Below are 17,869 nucleotides of genomic sequence, written 5' to 3'. Positions count from 1 at the left end.
AGGTTCCCACGGAGGTGATCGTCTGTGCTAAGTTACACTCTATTGTTTGCATGTTTTATTAAAAGTGCATAATCAGGCATGTTCGTGACAGGAAACTCAGGTGCCCAACGGTTGACAGAACAAACATGCCAAGTCCCAATGATCATTAGTTCCAGTTTAATAGGATGCTTCCTTATAAACTGTGAGGTATTTTAAATTTCATAGCGTTGCAAATAATAAGGTATTACTGTTTTTACTTCTATTTTAGTTACCTGTTTGAAGTTAATCTGATTTAGTTATTCAGTTTCTGATGTAGGTTTTTATTATGTGGGTGATATTTTAAAAGTTCAGAGCGGGTGTGTTGTATATGTTTGCAGAGGAAGTGTGCAATTTAAACAATAAATCCTACATTTTTTGTTATTAATCTGCATGAATATTGTATTTTTTAAAAACCTTGAATTAAAACAAAACAGCAAAAACTACAAGAGGAGATGAAACTGTAAAAGCAGCTCTAGAAAACAACATTACATCTGTTCCACACTTTCTTCATTTTTTACTTTATTTTCCTTGCACTATTACTTTTCATTCAACACTTGCACGCACACATGTACACAAGCGTGATTCTCTCTCACACACAGTTCTGACCCAATGTGTGCCAAACTACTCACAAGCTAAAAACAGGCCATTCTCGTTAGGGGACTGTCATGCTACCTGATTAAGGCTGGCAACCTGACAACACTGTCATTTAGCGGTGCAGAGCTTTTAAGTCTCCATTTTACTTACAAATATGTGGCAATGACAGTGATGCTGGAAGGCAGCATGGGGTGACTTATGGAGACAAAGAGGAGGAAAGGAAGATACTTTCGTGTCTGAATACACAATTACGTTGACATGAAGAGCTGTTTCAGTGACGCCCTCCTATCACCCCACTCTCCTGTCATTACTGACATGTGATTGACAAGTTTTTCTTGTCATGCTAACTGACGCTTGTCACGAACATTGAACACTGTTCCTGCATACCTCACCAAAATCACAGATCGCAATTTGGCTGATAAATGATCGTTTAAACCCTAAAGGAAACAACACAGTGAAATAATACTGGATGATTGCAAAAGAAAGAGTGAGCAAAGTGTTAAATTTCCAGAAAGTACCCCAGCTAGTAACACCTTACCACACACCCTTCGTTACCCAATTACTTGCATCAAGATCACATTACATATGATCGCTTACAGCAATGTGATATCTGAGACATCTTGTGCATTTGCCTGACTGACAGCTACTATTCCAATATAAACTGTTCATTTAGGACAAAAATAAGTATACAGGCCATAAAGAATTTTTGAGTTTTAATAATTGAGGAAAATCTCAGCAGCTGTACTCAAACTTAGCTTCATATCAAGAGAAATTATTTAGAAAAGTTTATAGAACCAGGCCAAAAAAAATACACACCATACAGCATCAGTTATTTTTCCATAACAGCCTCAAATCGTGTTGTAAACTGCGACTGCTGAATAGAAATTAATAAATAAAATAAATCATGAAATGACGTAACACTTCTTCCTCTTTGTGTATTTTGGAGTTCTCCTAATTCAGATGTCATAATCCTCAGAAGGCCACAAAAGGCCTTTTAGACATCATCAATCATTTTGACTTGTCATAGTAGGAAAAGCACTAATCACATTAACGAGTGTCTCAGTAAAGCCATGACAGTGTGACAGTCAACATCCACAATACCAGGACCCTAAAACTGAAGCAGCTAAATAGAATTCAGCCATCGTCAGTTATGTTATTTGCACTTGTGACTTTAGCCATGTGGCATGTCAAAATGTTCTCTGTGAGAAAAGTCTATTGCAGCAAAAACATTTGATGACGCAGGCACATCCAGTAACAGGAAGGAAACATTGGGTCAACTCTCTCTTTAAAAGAAGAACATAAATCTTGAAGGACACAATTAGGTGTCTCGTTTAGCTTTTATCATCTTCTTTAGCTACACCGGAGCCAAAGAAAGAAGGTGAGTGTCAGAACTTCTTTTTGTTCTTGTTGTGCCCAAAGAAAAAACTAAACTAGCTGCAGATTTACTAAAAGTCTGTATTAAGGCTGCAGAATAAAATTTCAACAGCTTCAAATTGCAGTGAGGAAATAGCTGATTAATTTAATGAATTAATCTTAAAAGCTTCAGAAAGTCATAATATGCATGACCCTATTGTTGTTTTTCCCTTTTTGGAAATTAAAGTTTAATTTTGTGCTGTGAAATGTCAATATTCAACTTCATTTAGAGGCAGAATCTGCAAGGTTTCAAATTGAGCTTGTTTACTGCAGCTTACAATCTTAATTGTTTCTGTTTGGTGTTACAGTGTCTATCTGTTTTTTATTCGTAGTCATGTCGATCGAACTTCCCTGGTATCATTTTTGGGATCCATCGAATGACACCGACTACCATAATTACACACCCTATGTTGTGGATCCGATGACGTTAAAATGTGATATAAAACCACTGGATCCCATAGCAGCTGTGATCATGAGTATCATCCTCATAATGATCTTTTTACTGGCAATACCAGGGAACCTGTTAGTGGGGTGGGTGATCGGCACCAGTCGGCAGTCTCTGACTCCGTCAGATGTGTACCTGTTACATCTGACAATAGCAGATGGTCTGATGGCTCTTACCCTCCCATTCTGGTCAGCAGCATTGGTCCAAGGATGGCTCTTCAGAGACTTTATGTGCAAGCTCCTCAGCCTCATCATCGAAGCAAACTTCTACACCAGCATCCTCTTCCTGGCTTGCATTAGCATCGATCGGTACCTTGTGATTGTGCATGCCAGTGAGACTCTCAAGAGTCGCCAGAGGATGTGCAGCTGGCTTGTCTGTGCAGCAGTGTGGGCTCTCGGTGTGGCCCTCGCTCTGCCTGCACTTTTCAATGATGCCTTCAAGTTCGGTGAATCAGACAGGATGGTTTGCACTGAACGCTTTGACCTCGGCAAGCCCTCTTCATGGAGGATTGCCACACGTGGGTTCCGCCATATCTTTGGGTTCTTGCTCCCTGTGAGTGTCATGATAACCTGCTACAGCATCACCGTTGCAAGGCTGCTGCGCACTCGTGGTTTCCAGAAGCACAGGGCCATGCGGGTGATCATAGCTGTGGTGATCGCGTTTCTGCTGTGCTGGATGCCGTACCATTTAACCATGATGGTGGACACGCTCCTGAGGGCTGATCTGATATCGTCTAACTGTGCTATGAGGCGTTCAGTGGACATGGCTTTGGTTATAACCAACAACCTGGCTCTGCTGCACAGCTGCATCAACCCTGTCCTCTATGCCTTTGTGGGAGAGAAGTTCAGGAAAAACATGCAGCTGCTTTTTCTGAGGAAAGTCAGACATGAGAGGATGTCAGGGTCAAAGATCAGCAGGTCGACATCTCAGACTTCAGAAGGCACTGGAGCTGTTCTCTGAGACATTGGTGGGTATGTAGAAATGATCCCCCTCTTAAAAAAAAGAAAGTAGTGAGAAGACATTCTGTATATCCTTCCTTCAGCCTGTGCAATAGCTTATAAATGGATAGATATGAATGGAAATACATTGACATGGCTTTATGTCTTAGCTTCTCTGCTCAATTTAAAGACTTTTCTGATGTTTTTGTAGGTTTCAAAGAATTAAAGTTTTCATTTAGGATGATAGAAACAAATGGAACAAGACAAAATCGAGTGGTTGGACTCTTCTGTGCAGAAACAAATAAACAATGTATTGTAATGTGTATGTGTGGGTGCATAGAAGGCGTGTAAAATGCACAGTTCTACAGTCACCTTATCCCTTGGTCAGAGAGTATTTCAAATCACAAAATTGACAATGAGGTGTGAAGTTAAACATATGATTATTTACCGTACTGTATATGTCCCTTTTTTGTCTCTTGGCCAAAGAAGAATTAATTTCCATCTACATCCTTTAGTGAAACATTGAATTTCCATGTAATCAGTGTTAATTTTTCTGATTAATTTCAATTTTCCATGTTTAAAAGTGAAAGAGCTTTTGTGAACCACAATGATAATGTGAATATATGCTTTTCAGTGTTTTTAACCAAACAATCTGTGCTATAAAGGTTGTATATTGCTGTCTTTTTTGGTAAAAGTCAAGAAATGTCTGAATGCTTCAACTGTCAAGTCTTAATGAGTTAATCAATTAAAAATAAAAAGATTTGCAATTTTCCCTGCACTGACTGATTATTTCTTGTTGACCTGTGCATGGTAAGAACTGCAAATACCTCCTGAGCAATATCTTATTTGATAACTCACCTTTCTCCTAGAAATAACCAATAATAATTTAACTTTTTGTCTTTTCATGTGTGATAAATTAGTGAAAGATAACTCTGATAACTTTAGAATAAATATATGTTGTTGGAATTGGATGAAAATCAAGTTCACACAAGTCAAATTTTAACTATGGAGATTGGAAGTTCATTCTTCAGGACAGGAACTTTCAATGAAGTTTCAGCCTCAATGCTAAAGCAAACATCTATTGTACAGTTTCATAATAACTGTACAATCTCCATTTGCTGATGAAGATCATGTGACACGATTGAAAGCTCCAGAACAATACTGATGATCCTTAGAATGAGATTGTTTTGCCAATAACTTTTAATAAATGTGATACTTCTAATGGGAGCAACAGTCATCTTGAATACAGATACAATATATATTTCATTTTAAGTAACATTTCTAAACAATTTCATAAATTTACTGCCAGTCGGCTTTGTTGTTGTTGTTATTATTATTATTATTATTATTATTATTATTATTATTATTATTATTATTATTATTATTATTATTATGTGTAGCTTTGTGCTCTGTATCTGTACAACCACGTTGTAACCTGTATTTTTATACAGTCTATGGTTGTAACATTATTTGTCCAAAAGATGGCGATCATAAGACACAAAGGACTTGCTAAAAACAAGTATGTGTAATAAAATGTGAATTGTGGGAATTCTTTAGTCTTTAATTTATTTGATCTTAATAAAAACAAATTAAATTCTGCAGTGAAGAACGAGGAAAAGAAAGTTTGGAGTCATTTATTTCCAAGTTTTCCTTTAAAAAAACACAAACCAGCGTTGTGGCAGAGGTAGGAAAATAGAACTACATTTCCCGGGAGTCAGCGCGAGGAAGAAGCTGGGTCAGACGAGGTATGCACGAGGTATGTAACTGAATTTAACGTACCACTGAATTACAAAAAAAGGAGCAAATGGTGCTTTTTTAACAGAAAGACAGCTTGTTGTTGTGTAAACATGTGTAAACAAGCTGTCAGTTATTTACTTTAAAGATTATGTGCCACTAACGGCTAAACGAAGGCATTGTTTTTATATCTATTGCTGTTAGCCAGCTAGCTAGCTGCATTGTACTTTCAGTTGCTGTGTAACTTCGTAGCTGTGTCCTGAATTCAGAAATTATAGCTTTTTGTTTTTGTGTTTGCATGTGAGGCTCTGACAGGATTCAGATTCAATGCACGGCTTGTGTAACTTGTCTGCATTGCCACTTTAAATCTTGACGCGTAACTCAGACCATGTAGGTGAACGTCAGGGGAAAACTGGGTGTTTGTTGGCCTGTTTTTCACGTTTGTATCGTTAATAAGAATGCACCGAAACACCCAGAAAGAACAGTTTTAAGAATGACTAATTCAAAACACAATTTGCAACCCCTGATGTGTCAAAGCATGTCCACAATCTCACTTGTTGAACGATTAATCAATTATTTGATAAGACAAATGACAAATAATGAAATTGTATTTACTTTATTGATAGTTTAAGATGTTTTTAAGCAAAAAATCAAAGGAATCTCAGGTTCCAGCTTCTTTAAATGTGAATATTTGCTATTTTTCTTAGTCCTCTGTGATAGTAAGCTGAATATCTTCGTGTTTCTAGAAACTTGTGACAAACATGTTCTCACAATTTTCTGTTATTTCATTCATCAAACAGTATATTTAAGAAAATACGCAGTAGAGTCATAGATAACAATAACTTGGACATTGTTTTTCTTAAAAAATGACTCCTAATGATAACTTATTGACTGATCGGTGCAGCTCTACCTGTTTATTTCACTTTTGTATAGATTAGTCAATTAAAATGTTTTTCTTAATCATCTGTGTTAGTAAGCTTAATATCTTTGAATTTATAGTAACTTATGACTAACAATTTTTATGTTTTTCTGAGATTTTATTCACCAAACAGTTGAAAATAAGCAGTATATTCATAGACAACAATAAGAAGTTACAGCACCATGCCATACTCTTCCACTGTTTTGCTTCCAAAGTAAAAAAAAAAAAAAACACAACATTGCTCGAACATCAGCTGCAGTGTCTGCACTGTGTCAGAATAGTCTGACAAACTGACAACATTGTTATCTTTTCAGGTTAACAATGACACCAGATCCAGCTGCAGGATAGCTCGCTGTCGGACAATGTCACAGTGTGGAATGGAGCAAAGGTCAACATTTTCTCTTAAATGCGAGTGACAGCATGTAGCACGTTAACTACCTTGGGTTCTCCTTGTTAAATGGTTCACTGTCACCATCTCACTTTTCTCTGGCATGGGGAGGCAGACGAGTTGAGAGTGGAAACCACAGTTGGATTAAAGTTTTTTACCCATTTCTTTCTTTGGTCCAAAAAAAGGAATTTGGTAGCTTTTCGCATCAAAACAAGCCCTCACATGGTGATTTGACACTGCAAAAAGTTACACTCAGCTGACAACATGGTAGCAGATAACACAGCAGGCAATGGCGACCAGTCAGAGGGGGAGAAAGAGATGGACCTGAAGGAGCGTGTGTCTGAAGACAGCTGTGGACACGAAAATGGAGACATAGAGATGGCTGTCTCCGCTTCTGAGGATCCGTCTCCCTCCGATGGCGTCCCAGAGGAAGCCAAGAAGCCCCAAGAATTGAAGTGGGCCGTGATATTCTTGTGTTTCTATGGGTTTATGGCATCGATAAAGCCCGGGGAGCCCTTCATTACGCCATATCTACTCAGCCCTGAGAAGAACTTTACCAGGGAACAGGTTAGTTGTGTCCTCACACTGAAACAGGTTTGCCGTGTTAGCATAGTAGTGTTTTTACAGGTGTATTTGTCTTGGCATGCTGGAAAAAGAACACAAGTGCAACCACATTTAGATTAGAAGCTGTCCAGAAAGTACAGACTACAAGTTAATGTCTAAGACTCTTTCCTCCATGCAGTTAAGCTCTCATACAGTTGATTTAATGAGTGCCCTGCGGGGTGGTTTGCTGATCCATCTTACTGTGGTCAAGGTTCACATTCCTCCAAAGTGGGTCAGTGCAACAGGTTCATGAAGGTTTATAATACAGAAACGGCTAAGATATCAATGGACTGACTGTGATTTGTGGCAGCTAGCTTTTATTCAGAATTGATCGTGACCTTTACCAAGAGTTGGTTAACTGTCAGAGTGTGTTTTAGAGAGAAAAAAATGTCAAATATTTCCAGAATTCGTCAGCTTGACCGGGGCAGTGTGTGGAAAAACTACTCTACGTTAGATCTAAATGCTATTTTTCAGACAGACAGACAAAAATGTTACTCTGAACACACATTTCACCTTAATGTCTGTGTAGATCTGAGGCTGTGTTAATGACATACTCCATAAATCTTTGTGTTCACCAGGGACTAAGTTACTTGGCATATTACATAAGTTATCCCTCACCTTCGGACATCAAACACAACTGTATTTATATTTGTAGCCTAGTCAAGCATTGCCATCGTAGGTCAGTCTGTATCTCCCAGAGAATTTACTCGAGAAAGGCACAGTTCCAGTTTTGTTATCATGAAATCAAATGTGATGAAACAGAGAAGGTGACTTTATTTTACATACTTGAATATGTACCGTGATCATACTGGGGAACAGACTGATGTTGTCATACATATTTGTTTAGTAGAATTGTAACATGACGATATGATCATATCTTATTAAAAATTCTCTGGTCCCAAATTGTAATTAAAACCTAACAAAAGTATGTTAAGCATGAGTTTTTTTTCCCAACGTAATGTCATCAAAATTGGAAAATATTAATGTTGTTAAATTTATTTCAGGCCTTTAAAGTGATAGATATATAAAGAAGTTGTTGGTTATTGTGATATTCATGGTATTTATGTATTTCTATATCAGTGCTGGTTAATTATGTAGGATTTTGGAGAAGAGATTGTCATCAACTGGATGAGTCTGTGTTGTCTCTGCAAAACACCTTTTTTAGAGCTGCCATGATCAATGATTAATTGATTGAAAGAAAATTAATCTGCATGGATTTTAATAATTGAATAACCATATTTTAATAATTGAATAGGTCATTTTTTTAAATAGAAAAAATGCCAAAAAATATGGTTCTTGGTCTTACATAACAGTCAATTGAAATATTTTTGGGTTTTTGACTGTATGTCAGACAAAGTAAGACATTAAAGACGTCACCTTGTGCTCGAGGATATTGTAATTTCTCAGTTTTCTGATGTTGTATAATATATAGTTGGCAGATTAATCGATTATAAAAATAATTGTTAGTTGCAGCCCTAGACTTTTTTTTCCAAAACACAGAAAGGCCTACACATCTGTAGAAATCCATCTGACAGCTGCACTCAGTAACTTAAGCTTCTATGTCAATGGATGTGTTTTTTTTTTTTTTAAGCATTTTTATCATCTGGTTATTAGTTTTTTGTGTTTCTATTTTTGCAAAGTATCAGGGACGTTAATGTTCATAATTTTTACTGAGGAGGTGAATCCAGGCCACAATTCTTCATCTTCTTTGATATGCTTTAAGATTCTCCAGTTTGTTGTACATTTAGTGTATTACCCACAGTTTTATGACTATGGTTGGACATTGAGTAGAGCTGCGACTAACGATTATTTTCATTATCAATTAATCATTTTGTCTATAAAATGTCAGAGAACAATAACCCTAATAATATCTCTCAAAGGTGATGTTTTCACATATCTTTTTTTTTTTTTTTGTCTAACCAACAGTCCAAAACCCAAACACATTCAGTTTTCTATCATGAATGTCAAAGAAAAGCATTACATCATCACATTTTAGAAGCTGAAGCCAAGAAATATTTGGCATATTTGCTAAAAAAATGACTAAAACAGTTGCCGGTTAATTTTCTGTTAATCAACTAACTGATTAATTGACTAATCGTTCCAGCTCTAATATCCTAATATTAATTAATATTAATAATTAACATCCACTTTGTTGACTTCTCATCTTGATTCGAGCTGTATTTGATTAACTTCACTGTCATTTCCAGGTGACCAATGAGATCACTCCAGTGCTGACATACTCCTACATGGCTGTGCTGGTGCCGGCCTTCCTGCTGACCGATCTCCTGCGCTACAAGCCGGTTCTGATCATCCAGGGCGTCAGCCAGGTGGCCATCTGGCTCATTCTGCTCCTGGGCACCTCCCTCCTTGAGATGCAGTTCATGGAGTTCTTCTACGGCATCACCATGGCCTGCCGCGTGGCGTACTCCTCCTACATCTTCTCCCTGGTCAGCCCGGTCTTCTACCAGCGCGTGGCCGGATACTCGCGCTCCTCAGTCCTCTTGGGGGTGTTCACCAGCTCTGTGCTGGGGCAGCTGTGCATGTCCCTGGGCAACATCAGCTTCTACACCCTTAACGCCATATCTTTAGGTTTCGTCAGCTTTGGTCTGCTGCTGTCTCTGTGCCTACCCTGGCCCAAACGCTCCATGTTTTTCAACCGGACGCGGGATCAGGAGAAAAGGGAACTGGCCGCTTCATTAGCCACTAAGTCAGAACTGGACAAAATGAACCCGAAAGAAGGCGGCTTGTCCTCGGCAGCGCCCCCATGCTCTGCGTCATGCTGGAGGGATTCTGTAATCGTGCAGATGCTGCTGGAGGTGAGAAACGTGTTGAAGAAGCCCAACCTGAGGCTCTGGTCCCTGTGGTGGGTGTTCAACTCCACAGGGTACTACCTGGTGCTGTTCTACGTTCACATCCTGTGGAACAAAGTCTACCCGGCCACTGAGAACAAGAAAGTTTACAACGGGGGAGTGGAGGCAGCTTCTACCCTACTGAGTGAGACATTTATGGAGCTACAAAATAATAATACATTTCATTTATTTAGCGCTTTTAAAGGCATTCAGATGCTAGAAAATAATGCTTTTAGTCACAGTGGGCATCCAACTCCTGCTTGCCATCTAGAATTAAATGCAAATAATGAAAAAAGCTCCTCAATGACATCAACACAATATCAAAAGCCCTCCACTGGAAGGCCAGCAGGAGAATGTAATAGTAGCAGCTTTGTTAAGAAATGCCATGACAACTTCAGTTAGGACTCTTTTGCGGGGGATTTATAAAAGGTGGCCCAACATACTGAGTAATCATTAAAGAAATGCTGAACGGGAGGGAGAAGTATTGGAGGGTGTTTTCCAGATATACAAGGACATGGCTGTGTTATAAAAGTCGCTGGGTTGGACTGCTAAATGAAGTCCTAAGTCAAATCATTAAGGACACAGATTAGTAATTCATTAATCTCTCTTAACTCAATCACTTTATTGCACTGTAAATCTAAATTTGGTGATGTGTTAGTTTACTCAGTACTAGTTGAGTGGTTAAACAAAAGCAAAAGAATCACCCCATGTGTTGATCATTTTGCTGAATTTTATTCATATTTAACTGTCTCTGAGTCCATTTTGAGACAGCACCCACCTTAGTTCATATATAAATACAGCTGTCAAAGGAGAATCATTAATTGAAGTTTGATAGTACTTTCATAGTTTATCCTGGTGACCTTAAATCAGTGCAGATCCAGAGACTGAAGTCTGGAAAAAGCAGCATATTTGACGCCTGTCTTCAGTACACTGATTGTGCAGTTCTGTCACTTGTAGTTAAGAGGTTGAGTAATTAATCCGTCAACCTTATTCTGTGCAGTGATTACATCAGTGTTTGCACTTTAAACAGCTGTAAAGCACGAAGGCAGCAGCTTGTTTAAATAACCTGGACGTCACCTGCAAAAAGGTGTGCAGTAAAGAAAAATCTGATAGTAGGTAAATGATAAGGAGAGATAATACTTCATAGTCGCATCAGTCCATTAGTTGTTTATAAAGTATTGATTACAAGATAACAGGTTGACTTGTGTTGAGTATACAGGTAAAATATTTCCTAAACACTTGGAAGTAGACCTTTTTTATGTTGAAATTAAGGGGTTACACTGATTAAATAACACTTGCACTATGAAATAAGGGACATTAAGTAAAGATGTAAGTAAAATAAATGATACTTTCATAGTAGAATGCTAAATCCCTCATGTATATGATTTTTCTGAAGTTAAAATTTGATGAACTTGGAGAGTCTTGATTGATTTCTATTTGTTGGGCAGGTGCGGCGACTTCCTTCATAGCGGGCTTTGTGAAAATTCGGTGGAACCTCTGGTCCGAGCTGGTCATCGGCGTTATCACAGCATTGCAGGCGGGTCTGCTGCTCCTCATGGGCAACACAGATAACATTTGGGTGTGCTACATGTCCTACGTCCTCTTCAGAGGCTTCTACCAGTTCCTGGTGCCTATAGCCACGTGAGTGCCTGAACATGTTTTTCACTTCCTAAATGAAAACCTACAAAGTTCACTGAGTTTAAACTGTGGAGGGTCAAAGATTCACCAAAAGTCTTAGGCAGAAGTTATTGTGTTATTACAACTTTGGAGGATTTAGTCATTTTAAAATTGAATATCAGGCCTGATGCCGGCACTAGAGGAAAAGTCAACATTTGGAAAGCAAAAAAAACACTTTTTACAAATTTTTAATAGTTTCATTACATGAAAAAAAAAAGTAGACCTAACATTTTTATATTTAAGAGGAAATGAGCATAAAATATTGAAGTAACCATATTAAAATCCCTGTTAAATATGCAGTTGTCATAGTAACACGCTGTCTAACTTGTGAGTTTTCCTTGTTCACGGCAGTCAGAAATATTTGTCCTGTAAATGGAGCTCAAATACTGATTTTGGGTTGAAAGATGTCACATATTTGGGTTTGATTTTATACCAAGTAATAACACGGTGGATAGTATCTATACTGATACTTTTCATGAACATAACTTTCTACACTTTGAAGTGGTCTAACTATACCTAGAAACATGCACACAAACATGCATGTACTGAAAAATACTGAAGCTGACAAGCGACTTTGTTGACATCTGTGGGAGTCAACTATAGTGAAATCTTAATGAAGAGGTGGTTTTAAACAGTTTGGGAACCTCTTAGACTACCATGGCAGTACTAAGTAAATTCAAGTATTTTTACTTTTTTTCACCTGTAAATGCAAATCGACAAAACAACAATTTTAGAAGAAACGCTGCTGCAGAGGTGAGAAAACTGTCCTACAAAGTGGAACCAAATATTCTTGATATACAACCTAAAGCTCAGATTCTGCACCGACTGTAAACTACAGTAAACATTCACTTATTTCCATACTCTCTAAATTCTCTAACAAAGTTGCTGAAACTGCAGCGTCATGCTCAACCGTCTGATCTCATGTGTAGTTTCCAGATAGCCTCGTCGCTCACCAAGGAGCTGTGTGCGCTGGTGTTCGGCATCAACACCTTCTTGGCGATCATCCTAAAGAGCATCATCAACCTGATATTTTCTGACAAGAGGGGCCTGGCGTTGGATGTGCACTCTCAGGTAAAACAAAGTCGTATTTCATTGCAATGTTATTATTTCTTTATCATGTGATTACACATCGGGGTGAGGCAGGTTTATGTGTAGTTTAGTATATGAAATTAAATGTATTTTATTTATATGTACAGATTTAGAGGAAAGAATAAAAATGAAATTGACGGACAGGACAGGAAATTGTCGAGTCAGATGCAGACAAGATTCATGATGAAGTCAGAGAAAAATAGAGCTTTAGTTAATCAGCTGCTATACAGTGAAGTGAGATAATTATCACAGTATTATCAAACTGTACTTAATGATACTAGTCACCAAATCTAATCGATGTTTCTGCTTTTTTTTTACAGTTCCTGGTCTACTTCGTTTACTTAGCCGTGCTTACTGTCATCTACTTTGTCTGCGCTGCCGTGGTCATCACCCGTCACTATAGAAACCAGCCCAAGAGAGGGGATGGGACCAATGACCAGACCACACCCACAGAGCTCAGTCCTGTGGCAGCTAATTCAGAGGCAGAACCTTTGTCTAACAGCAAAAACAGTGCCAAGGCGTAGGAACAAGGAACGCCTTAAACACCTCTCCGTCAACATCTTATCTTATCTAGACTCCAGTTTTGTTTGGTAAGCTTCTCCAACACAGTGGGATGAATCATTTTAACCCTCTGATGTTGATGGAGAGGTTTGTTCAGTGTTTGCTGCTGAGCCTTAATCACAGAAGTGCCTCATCTGCTACATGAAGCTCCTACAGGCTGGAGGCGTTTTGTAATTGCTCATGATGGCATGATTGATCATCGCACGAGAGAACAGAAGTAAATTCTACTTCTTTTTCTTTTTATTTAATGCAAAAGCACTAAGTGGCACTATGTTTTAGTATTGTGGAAAATCATTCTGAGCGGGACCATTAATGTAATGGCCGGAGTTTAGCTTGTTTTGTATTTTGTACAGGAAACAGAGAAGAATGATTTCAGGTGTTGGTATGTACATGCTGAACTGTCCTGTTTCAGTGACAGTGTTTTTCCCTTCAAACAAAGGTTCATGATTACTATGTGATCACTAAAAATGACTTCAGTATAGTCTGCATTTTCAGGTTTGACACTATTTAGTTTTTTATCCACCCTCCTATTGTACTTAATGTTACAGATCAATTATTGTGCGTTAGTGTCATCTGAAAAGAAATGGACCATATCAGTATAATTGCTCTTTTTTTTTGTCTGTTTATAATCAAATTTTCACACTTCACATTGTTATAAAATCAGATTATTTGTCCCAGCCTCTGCATTAGTTCACATGCATGTAAACTGCACTTTCTGTGCAGTACGTCATATAGTGTAGTTAATTTTTAAATGATTTTATTCTCGCTGTAACAGTGTTAAAGTTGTTTTTGTTTGCTGTAATGTATTTATTTGATACATTGCAACAGCCTACAGAACGTGATGTTTAGGAGAAGTCATAATGTTTATGGACATTTTTACACACATATACGCTTATTTGATGATTATTTTAAATAGTCATCACTGGATTTGGTTATGTAACAATGTGATATTTTTACTTGGTGTTTAATTATCAGCATTATCAAATGATCAACCACCGACAGGTTTGTTGTCTTTGTTTTGGGTCAAATGACGGCTGCTTTTACATCCATCAAAAACTGCCAGAGGAAGCACTTGTCTTGGTCTTTTAGACAATCATAGGAATGTGGTGTTATTCGATACAACAGGAGCTACAGTGCAAACATTCAGTAGGTTTTGAAAAAAAATGTCAATTTGCTTACTTAAAAAGGCAAATGTGGCCCGTATAATAGACAGCAGTAGTTTCTGTAACTTTGGATTATAATTAAATTGAGAATGTGAAGAAGTTTGATTGAAATAGTTTCATTTTAGTTCTTAGTTTTATTTCTGTGTTATGTCAAACATTTGGCCCATCCTACTTGAGACACTATTGTACAAAACATACACCTTCCAGTATTGCATATATAAAGCATGTGGGGAAAAGAAACACAAACAAAATAAAAACAAAAATCCCAAATAAACTGTTCACATAAAGAACATTTACATATCTACAGAATATCTCGATAAAGAGCTTTCTCCAGATAACTGGCTAATATATGTGTGATAAGTGAACAGCCAACTCAGTCTCTGTGTATTTTCCATATTTACACAATCAATATCTACTTTTAGCTCACTAAACAAAGAAATGCTGAAATTGCTGAGAAATGATGTAACTGTGAACCTGTCTGAATGCTGTAAAAAATGAAAACACTGACTTTAATCAGATGTTAATTTTATATTCACAAATAAATAAATTACATTTGGTGCATTTAAAAAAAAGCATCCTGGTCATTTTTTTGTTCTCAGTACTCAGCCACACTCCATGTTGTTCATTATCATTGATTAATTGAAGTCTGAAGAAAACAAGTTTGAGCGGATTTGAACTTCCGCAACCTTCTTGATTTGTGACCCTTTTAAAGACAAGCAATGTCTTCTCAGGACTCCTTGTTGCAGATTTTATGTCAACTTCAGTTTATTTAAAGTGCACATCACTCAGAGAGTCTGTACACTTTACAAGTCAATAAAAACAGCAATGTTAATATTACAACAAGGTTTAGGTTAGTAATTTCAAATTTAAAACTATGTCTTAGTTGTGAGCAGTTCACCAAAACGTTCCCATCCCAGATTGTTTCATTTTAAAAGTTTTAAGAGCCCTGAAGTAGTAATACTTGCGAGTACTTTACTGGAAGATTGGATGATTAGAAACATGTTTTTCTGAGGAAACTGAAGGAGCATTTCTCAATTTGTCAAAAAAGGCACCACATTATCAGCTGAATACATGACTTGTTTATGCATCAAAAGAGAAACCATCCTCCCATGTGTTAAGTCTGAAGATAACGTTAGAAAAAATAACTAAAAAAAGTCATGTACCAGTAGTTCGGTGATACTGAATTGTGTTGATCAATTGATTTCAAGGGTTTATGCAACTGATATCATTGTAACTAGGTTTTATGATGAATTAAACACAGTTATAAAAGTAAATGGGATATTTTTCACATTAACATCACTGTGTTTAAAGTGCAGAATTCATTGACTTTTAAGTTTGCCAGTCCAGAATATATATTGTTAGTTGTTTGGTCAGCTGCAGTCAGTGCTCACAGCAGGAAGACGTACTGATTTTTATTTGTTATTCTGCATTTCTTGTCCACAGCAGGGTCTCTCAGGGCTTTTAATCTCAACTGTTTCTACAGCTGCACACGGTGACGTTCCCTCTCTCGGATACAGTAAATGTGGTTCTAGCCTAGGTGGGTGCAAGTACAAAGGTGTGGTTTCCACTTCTTTTGGAAAACATGGCTGTTTTTAATTGTCTACAGATCTAACAAGAATCAGTTCAGTTTTGCTGAGCTTGCTGCGGGAAAGTCCACAGTCGTGCCCTTTAGCCCTGGTTTCTGATTTGATGTCCTTTGAGCAAGCAATGAGTCATCAGCAGTTATATGTTGTATCAGAATCAATCTTTGAGAGTTTTTGTGAGGCTGAATACATTTACAGTTAAACTCACACCTTAAAATCCAATTAAACTTAACTTTAATGAGTAATACAACTGAATCTGATTTGTTACAGTCCAAATTTAGACTCACTCACGCTCCAGTCTGCTTGTCCATTCGAAGAATGTTTAAGCAGCTTCTCCCCAAACTTGCAAAGAGAAAACCATTAATGTAAGAGTTATGTGTGCACAGACTAAATACAATAAAGATATTTAAAATATTTTAGTTTCTAGCGTCTGCATTTACCCACCAGCATCTAGAGAAAAGAAAGAAACATGCTCCAAAATCAGTAGAAAACAACACGACCCATTAGTTAGAGGTTTCCATTTGTAAAGAATAAGCGAAGTGAGCTACAAGTTAACCTATAGGAGTACATAAAAAATTACACTTTGACATTCAAAATAGACCAACAAAGAATGCTTTTGCCAAGTATTTGAGCATATATATATATATAAATAATAACAATAATATATTTAATTTGTAATGCACTTTTCATCAACACCCAAAGTGCAACAGTATTAATAACAGAGAACACACAACATAAAGAAAATAGTAAAACAAGTTAAGATGAAAAAGCTTTACTGAATAGAATAGAATAGTCTGAAAACAGACAAGGGTCTGTGCTGCCCCCTGGAGGAGCAAGCTGCTGGCAGATCAGAGGGTGCAGGTGGAGGTTTGTGGTGTGATCAGTTCCTGTAGGTAGGGAGGCGCATGTCCATCGATGGATTCGTATGTGAGTAGCAGGACTTTCCTGAAGGAGACAGGGAGCCAGCGCAATGAAAACAGAATTGGTGTTACATGTTTGTGTCTCATCAGGATCCTGGCAGCGTTGTCCTGGATGTAGGGGAGAGTCGGGTAAGATGAGCCAGTAGGGAAGATGACCAACCCCTAATATCTAGGCAACTATGTTTTGTCATGTGACCATAAATTCAGGAATCACCCATCATGTCTATCTGACTGTGATGGAGAGAGGCACATAAGAGATGTTGTAAGTATTTTTTTACACAGTCAAAGTAAATTTTCTTCATGTCAATATAATGACTATTATGTCAAAGAAAATTTATCCAAATCTAAAAATATGTATTATACATGTTGGTGATTTGCGAATGAATAAAACCATGTGAATCACTTAGCTGAAGATTAGCTTGAATTGCTTTTTTTCCAAAGTGGTGGACAAAGGCTATGGGGTAAATTGAGCCAGTGGTTCAAACTTAAACATTGTTTAAGTTAATAGTTAATAGTTAAAGTTAAAGTTTAAGCTATCATGCCAAGTACCTACAAGAGCTAGGGCCAAACACCCTTTGAAAAGATGTCAAGAATGGACAATTCACCAGATCAGTGGTATTGTCAGGTCATAAAAAAGGAGTTAAAGAAAGTGAAAAGGGTACAGTGGACAGCAGGAGCAAAGAGGGTCCTCCCAGAGGAGTTAGTAGACAAGGAGCTTGTAGACCATATCATGACGCTGGCTGACCAGTTTCATGACCTTACTCCAAAGAAATACTGTGAACTGGCATTGGAATTAGCAGGAAGAAACATTCCTGTCCCCAAAAACTGGAAAAAGAAGGGTTAAGCAGGTAGAGTGTGTAGGAAATCACATGATTCATTAGGTCAACATAGATAACTTATCTTGTGTAGTTTAATACAGCACCATGATAGAATGAATTACAGCCTACCTTTTTAGGTCGAGATTGGTTCAAGAAT

At 37.6% G+C, this 17,869-nt stretch overlaps 2 protein-coding genes across 2 annotated transcripts; both read left to right on the top strand.

Moving 5' to 3' along the window:
- Window positions 1-458: 458 nt before the first annotated feature.
- LOC122976351 (C-X-C chemokine receptor type 2-like) lies at window positions 459-4,299 on the top strand. Its single transcript, XM_044344792.1, has one exon. It carries the CDS (start codon window positions 2,360-2,362, stop codon window positions 3,428-3,430), a length of 1,071 nt encoding a protein of 356 aa, XP_044200727.1. The 5' UTR covers window positions 459-2,359; the 3' UTR covers window positions 3,431-4,299.
- Window positions 4,300-5,078: 779 nt separating this feature from the next.
- slc19a1 (solute carrier family 19 member 1) lies at window positions 5,079-14,653 on the top strand. Its single transcript, XM_044344768.1, has 6 exons — window positions 5,079-5,164; window positions 6,376-7,016; window positions 9,260-10,046; window positions 11,350-11,542; window positions 12,508-12,649; window positions 12,988-14,653. Exons 2-6 carry the CDS (start codon window positions 6,714-6,716, stop codon window positions 13,189-13,191), a joined length of 1,629 nt encoding a protein of 542 aa, XP_044200703.1. The 5' UTR covers window positions 5,079-5,164; window positions 6,376-6,713; the 3' UTR covers window positions 13,192-14,653.
- Window positions 14,654-17,869: the final 3,216 nt, after the last annotated feature.

This window comes from Thunnus albacares, chromosome 24 (genome assembly GCF_914725855.1).
Source record: "Thunnus albacares chromosome 24, fThuAlb1.1, whole genome shotgun sequence".
NCBI lineage: Eukaryota > Metazoa > Chordata > Actinopteri > Scombriformes > Scombridae > Thunnus > Thunnus albacares.
Note: the sequence above shows the minus strand (reverse complement) of the source record. Positions and strands in the feature narration are given on the sequence as shown.